A 7,735-nucleotide genomic window follows, 5' to 3' on the forward strand; every position below is an offset into this window, starting at 1 on the left:
AATATGGACAAATTACATGACGAATAGCAATCATTTCTTGATCTCTCTTCTATTTTTTTTACTTCTCACTTTGCAATGTATTGATTTATTTTCCCCCCTCTTTGCTTAAGTTCCTCTTTTTAATGTTTGTCTTGAGTTGTCTATTAAAGCATGTTTCTATGGAGATGCTGTTTTGAAATCCAAGGTACGAAACTCTTTTGATCGTGTTCATGACTTGCATTGTTGGGAAAACTGTTCGAACTACAATTTGCTGTAGATCAGGTTCACTTACAGCTGAATCATCACAAATACCTTCTGTTTTAAGAAGGCAAAATTACATTTTGCATTGCTTTTCAATAGAGACTGCTGAGAGGATAGGAGGCACCCTTGGAAATAGTGAATAAGTGTGTATGTTCATCAAATAAATAAATAAAATAAAATAACATTTCTTGCCTACCTTAAACAAGGGTACGTTCGCTTAATAAAAAGATTTCAGTATTTATTAGCAATCAGCACTTCAGACAATGCGTTTCGCGTCTTAAGCTTCCTCCTGCCCCATGCGCACGGATCGCTCCCACGCCGCCGTCTTCCGCTGCCTGTATCCGCCGGTACCGGGTCTCGTCATTACCGCCAGTCGGCCAGTCGGCCGGCGGACGCGGCCAAGTGTCCGCATCACAGGGGCTCCCTCCATATACGTACGCGTGCCACTGCATACTGCACAGCCGCATGCGTAAGGGACAATTGGCCGCGTCCGCCGGAAGTGACGGGACCTGGGACCGGCGATAGAGGAAGCAGAGGATGGCGGCGTGGGAGCGATCCAGGCTTATGGGGCTGGAGTAAGCCCCAGGTATGTATAAAAGCTTTTTCTATTTTTAATCATAGTTCCTCTCTGGTATGTTTAATAACATAATTAAAGTTCAGTTAAGAGAAAAAACTTTTGCAGACTTTATATAGCCACATTCCCCTTCCCCCATAAGGTTAAATATATAATGGGATCTAACTTGCAGGTTAGGGGTATGCCAATGTGTATTTTATGGACCTATCAATTTTATTTAGCAGGAGAAATGTATAAGATAGGCGAAAAATCACAGGGAAATGAATAATGACAATTACCTGGTGTGGGGCACCTAATAGGAAAACAGAATATATCTAGAGAAAACGTATATACATATAAGAAGAGTGAGGCGTGCAATTCATAGATGCATCAAAGACAATTCAGACCGCATGATATGGCTTACCTAATATAGGATCAAAAGAATCCTGGGCGCCAAACAGTATAGGGCCTCCAGGCTATTTATCAGCATCTCCAGACACGCTATACTGTACAAATGTTTATTATTAATAATAATACTTAATTAATTATTATTATTAATAATTATTATTATTATTATTCCACTACAGGTGATGAAAGAAACCTGATCTGCAGTGACAATTCTTCTGTAAGTATGTTTTTAATATAAATATAAATCTACACAATGCACCATAGTTCCCCTGACACACACGCACGCACGCACGCACGCACGCACGCACGCACGCACGCACGCACACACACACACACACACACACACACACACACACACACACACACACCTCCTCATGAGATTGCACTCTCCCCATTAAAAACCTAATTACATAAAAATATAGAAGCTCAAAGCTCAATAATTTAAGTTTTTATGTAGCTTTTTGTCCCCAGATAAAGTTCCAGTAATAAAGCATCCAGATGCTAAGTAGCCATTTTCCCCTAGATAAAAGACATAAGTAGCAACGTGAACACAGTCACAAAGAAGACATCTGATTGATGATGTGACCAATTTCAGGCAGAGCATGTTAAATGGACATGTGCACTGGCGTACCAATAGGGGATGCGACCCCTGCCGTCGCGGGGGGGCCCGGGGGCCCCCCTAGGGCCCGCTCAGGGACTTTTGGGGGCAGGAGGGGTCGCAGCATAAGAGGAGAGTGTGGCAGATCGGTGGGGAGGGGGGAAATTCCCGCCCCTCCCTCTCCTCAGGCTCTCCTCTCAGCGCTCCCCCTCCTGAAATCATTGGTGGCAGCGGGCAGGCAGCAGCAGCAGCAGCGGTGGCGGCAGGATGATACATTACCTCCTTCTCGCTATAGGACTTCCGTTCTCTAAGAGCTTCTGTGTAAACAGGAAGTTGCTCTTAGAACTGAAGTCCTCCAGTGAGAAGGAGGTAATGTATCATCCTGCCGCCACCGCTGCCTGCTCGCTGCCACCAATGATTGCAGGAGGGGGAGCGTTGAGAGGAGAGCCCGAGGTGAGGGAGGGGCGGGAATTTCCCCCCTCCCCACCGATCTGCCACACTCTCCTCTTATGCTGCGACCCCTCCTGCCCCCAAAAGTCCCTGAGCGGGCCCTGGGAGGGGGTGGATTTTTTTTTTGCAGGGGGGCCCGGGGATTTCTAGGTACGCCCCTGGACATGTGGCAAGACATCAGGCCGTCATGGCCGATTGAGTGTGCGGCGGTAATGGCGAGTGATATTGGGATGAGTGACAAACGCAACAAACCCCCCAGCGCTGTTCCCGCAGTGTATAAATGTGCATGTATGTGTGCATTTATGCATTACCTGTCCTTCGTCACTGTGCCCATCTGACTTCCAAATCCTCCGCTCTTTCATTAGCCCTATGCATGCCGTCGGCACATAGCACGGCGGCACCTGTGTGACAACACACACACCTCCACACTGGCAGCATTTATACAACTAACAGAAGAGCAATGGATTCAGAAGTAAAACGGGCACAGCGACACAGGACAAGTAATTTTATAAATGCACACAGACATGCACATTAACCATTTAGTGGCATCCTAACGTATTAATACGTCATGCTTTACCCTATTAACGGCAACATGACGTATTAATAAGTCGCGCGTTCCCGCCGCTGCTACCGCCGTGTGCGTGCCGCTACGGCCGCCGTTTCCGTCGGGATCCCGTGCTGAGGGATTGGAGAAGAGGACCAAACGGTCCTCTACCCAATCGCAGTGCCTGGAGTGAATGGACGTGACCGCGAACAGCGGCTACGTCCATTCACAAAAACAGGAAATGTAACAATTAAATAAAGTGTAAAAAAAAAAAAAAAAAAAAAAAAAAAAGTGAACACTTACTATAACGAGTGTTTACTAGCGCCATCTTGTGGCCAAAAAGTATATGACACATACAAAATACGTACATTTACAAGTACATACACATGAGTAATAAAATTACACTTCCAACACTCCTCCTCCAAAAGAAAACACTTGTAAAAAAAAATCAGCTTAAAATAAATAAATAAATACTTGCCTTAGGGACTCAGCTTTTTTTAATCTATATTTTATGGGGGAAAATTAATTTTAATTTATTACATAGGGGCTTGTAATTATGGCCAGAACAAAAAAAAACAGAACAGAAAAATAACACCTTTATTTCAAAATAATATACTGTCGCCATACATTATGATAGGGACATAATTTAAATGGTTTAATAATCGGGACAACTGGGCAAATACAATGTGTTTGTTTTATCCACTGGAGAATGTTTAATTTTAAAACTATAATGGCTGAAAACTGAGAAATAATGATTTTTTTTCTATTTTTTTGTTTTTTTCTCATTAAAACGCATTTAGAATAAAAAAAATCTTAGCAAAATGTACTACCCACAGAAAGCCTAATTGGTGGTGAAAAAAACGAGGTATAGATCATTTTCTTGTGATAAGTAGTAATAAAGTTATTAGGGAATAAAAGGGAGGAGCACTGACAAGTGAAAATTGCTCTGGTCCGTTAGAGTAAAAACCCTTGGGGGTGAACTGGTTAATACACTGCGGGTACAGCGGCGAGGCGGTGGATGCGGCGGACTTGGCCGATTTTCAGAGAGATTTCAGCATGAAATTGATCGTAAATCAGCCTGCAGGCAACAGATCTCACTCCGATCAGATTCAGAGTGACCGTGTAGCAGCGGCCAATGTAAGAAACAAATTCATTGCAGCCGCTCCAGCTCCTCCCTCTCGCCCCCTCCTCTCACCACTGGCCGTGTTACAGCGGCCAATGTTAGAAATCAAATTGATCCAGCTCCTCTACCGGCCTCCCTCTTCTCACTAGTCTGTCCATAGAGTCCTGTGGCTCCGGCTCCTCCCCCGCCAACATCTCTCACCACTTGCAGCTGGTATCCCTACTCACCCTGTATCTTCCCCCCTCGCCCACTTCCCCACTTCTGTTTGTCACTGTAGGGAAGTACCACAAGTGCTTGCCTGCAGCGACCAATGACTGTGGGATAGCGGCTGCTAGAGGTTATAGGAGCAGGCAGGGGGGAGGAGCCGGAGCCATCGAGGGGAAAAAGGAGCCGGATTGCCTCTGGCTGCATGACAGACTGGTAAGAAGAGGAGGGAGGCAGGGGGAGGAGCTGGAATCAATTTAATTTCTAACATTGGCCTCTACAACACGGCCACTTCGCATTCTGGCGGGCCAGAACCCAGAACTTCAGGTTCTGGCCATAACATATATACAAATTGGATGAAGCTACAACATGTAAGCAATTGGAACACATACGAGGGTCTTCCCACCACTGCAGGTGCAAATGAGGGTGAAAGGAGGTGAAAGATGATCCTTGTGTGGAGTTTTTCCGTGTGACCACTTTGTAAGGAGCCTCAGTAAGTGGTCTTACCTTCAAAGATCCACAATAGCTGTAAAAATGGATTGAGATCGCCACAATGTGTTTCGGGGGCTAACATTTCCACTTCATCTGGTATAAAATGAGCCAAATGGCTGGAAAAACAAAGACTAAATGCATCCATTCATCCATGTGCTAGTATTGTGAACAGTTAGCATAAGGCCTTGTGTACATGCTAGAGCATACATGACAAACTCTGGCCATGCGCCAAATATGGCCCGCAGAACCATCAAATTTTGCCCACATCTGGTTTCCCCACTTTGCTTTATATGTGGTCCATTCTAGACCACCAAGAAAACTTTATTGGAGGTGAAGTCCTAGATCACCAGGGCAGCCATATGGGGGTGCGAGGGAGAAAGGACTAGACACCAGATAACTTTATAAGGGAGGGAAAGGGGCCACTAGACACCAGGGAACTGTATAGGGGAGGGGGCCACTAGACACTAGGGAACTGTATAGCAGAGGGAGGGGTAAACTAGACATCAGGGAACTATATAGGGGAGGAAGAGAGTTAGGCCGCTAGACACCAGGGAACTGAATGGTGGAGTAAGATGGCCACTAGACACTAGGGAACTGTATAGGGGAGGTGGGCACTAAACACTAGGGAACTGTATAGTGAAAGGAGAGGACTACTAAACACCAGGGAACGTTATAGGAGAGGGAGGAAAGACCACTAAACCCCAGAGAACTTTAAGGGGAGGGAGGACCACTAAAAACCAGGGAACTGTAAAGGGAAGGGAAGAGGAATTTGACACCAGAAAACTGTATAGGGTCAGAATCAGAATCAGAATCAGAATCAGAATCTTTATTTCGCCAAGTGCGACCAAGGTCATACCCGGAATTGGTTGTGGTTCACATGGCAGTAGCAACAGAGCAAGACAGAAGATTGGCACAGACAATAACTATAATACAGCAAGACAGGCATAAGACAATAACAATGATAAAAGCAAGATAAGCAAGACAGGCAAGTAACACAGTACAATATGCAGTTCGCTCATGATCAGAAGTCCTCTGGGTTTGGATATTGTGCTGTTCAAGGGATAAAAAGCTTCATTTAGCCCTTAGAGTAGAGTTCTACCCAGGAGTGCACCAGGGTGACAGCTGGGTTATTTACTGGCCCGGGCTCAGTGTGCCTCGGCCGGGCTAATCTGACCTGAATGCAGCTAGCCTACCGATGAGAGGCAGGAGTTCAGCAGGAGGGCTGCTTGGGGAAAAAAGGTGTCTCTGCGCCTGTTAGTCCTTGGGCGGATGGTCCTGTAGCGTCGGCCCGAGGGAAGGAGCTTAAAGTAGCGGCAGCCTGGGTGGGACGGGTCCCGAGAGATCCTGTTAGCCCTTGTTTTCATTCTAGTGGTGTAGAGGAGGTCAAGAGGTGGCAGAGGAGAGCCAATGGTCCTTTCCGCTGAGCTAATTATTCTCTGAAGCTTATACTTATCACTGGCGGTTGCTCTTGCATACCACACAATAATGGCAGAGCAGAGGGTAGCTTCAATAGTGGCCGTGTAGAAGCTGGATAGCAGCTCCTGAGGCATACCAAATTTTTTCAATTGGCGTAGGAAAAATGGTCTCTGCTGAGCCTTCTTCTGGATTTTGGTGGTATTCTGCGCCCATCTTAGGTCGCTCGTTAGAGTTGTTCCCAGGAACCTGACGCTAGAAACCCTGGACACTTCAATCTCATTGATAAGAATTGGTTGTTGTGTGGGGGGGTGTCTCCTGAAGTCTAAGATGAGTTCCACTGTTTTGGCTGCGTTTAGGACGAGCTTGTTGACCTCGCACCATCTGCAGATTCTGTAATACTGGGAATACACCATGAGTTTTTTGGCAGATGGATGGCGCCATAGATAATTTCTGACAGGTCTGAACTGATTTTGATAGTTTTTCTGATTGATTTTGTCATAGAAGTGAATGGAAATCAATCAGAAAAACGTTATGACAATTGATCAGAAAGTAAATCTGCCAAAATAACTCATTGTGTATTCCCAGCATTAGACACCAGGGAACCGTATAGGGAAGGGAGGAGGGCCACTAGACACCAGGGAACTGTATAGAGGAGGGAGGGGGACCACTAGACACCAGGGAACTGTACAGGGAAAGAAGGGGGGACAGTAGACACCAGGGAATTTTATAAGGGAGGGAGGTGGTTACTAGATATTGGTATTGGCCTGCAACTTGGTCCCAGAGTTCAGTTTTGGCCCACTTTGTATTTGAGTATGACACCCCTGCGCTAGAGAGTTCTTGGCCAAGGCAAGCAATAATCTAGTGTGTGCACAGCAACCCCCGATGTGTCAGTGAGAGATCCGGACTGCTGTATCAGAGATCATTGTTCACCTCCTTACTCCTCTCCTATGTAGCAACGCGTCCGTAGATAACATAAACCAGAACTGTCACGCAAGGAATCAAGTCGCTATCCCTGCATGCAACCGTAATCCAATGTGTATGCTCACCTTAACAGAGTCCTGTGTAGTGTTTATAGCTGATTAGAAACACAAACCTATTGCCCCCACATTTATGTTTCCAGTGATCTGAATTTCAATATTTATCTACTGTAAAGTCAGTTATTATTTTTACATGTACAGAGTCCACAGCAGAGTTCTAACTTAAACCTGCAATTTTATTCATTTAGAGACCTGAACAACAGGAAGTACTTTACATCCAAGTGAAACAGACTGGATGGACGGCATGAGAAACTGGAATTTATTTGAGCGGCTGGACATTCTAGTACTGCAACCTCATCTCTCTGCACTTTAGACTGTACCATTTTTGCCGCACACATACCAATGATAAAGGAATACAGTTGTAGATGCATGTGAAATTACTGTTTACTACGTATATTCAGAAGTTTATTTGATTCCAACACCTATTACTGATATAATAAATGAATGTATTTTGTAGTGTGTTCCAGGTTATATTTTGCTATTCTCGTTATACAATTAAGTATGGGAAGTCAGATATCTTATAAAATACACTGGGCAGTGGCATAACTACAATTCATGCCCCCACCCCAGCAAAACTTTGATGCCCCCCCCCCCCCCCAATGTTCACACCTCTTCCCTTGCCTCCCCTTGGTACCCATCAACAGGGCTGGGCCGAGGCATAGGCTGGAGA

At 45.4% G+C, this 7,735-nt stretch overlaps 1 protein-coding gene across 1 annotated transcript in view; it reads left to right on the forward strand.

The window, feature by feature from the left end:
• The window catches only part of LOC137561656 (uncharacterized), a 34,349-nt gene extending 26,823 nt beyond the window's left edge, over positions 1 to 7,526 (forward strand). Inside the window, exons 7-8 of the mRNA XM_068272970.1 lie at positions 1,381 to 1,418; positions 7,254 to 7,526. Of these exons, the coding sequence (XP_068129071.1) occupies positions 1,381 to 1,418; positions 7,254 to 7,313 (98 nt within the window). The 3' untranslated portion in view covers positions 7,314 to 7,526. The remainder of the gene's footprint in view (positions 1 to 1,380; positions 1,419 to 7,253) is intronic.
• The last annotated feature ends 209 nt before the right edge of the window (positions 7,527 to 7,735 follow it).

The sequence above is a fragment of the Hyperolius riggenbachi genome, chromosome 3 (assembly GCF_040937935.1).
Source record: "Hyperolius riggenbachi isolate aHypRig1 chromosome 3, aHypRig1.pri, whole genome shotgun sequence".
NCBI lineage: Eukaryota > Metazoa > Chordata > Amphibia > Anura > Hyperoliidae > Hyperolius > Hyperolius riggenbachi.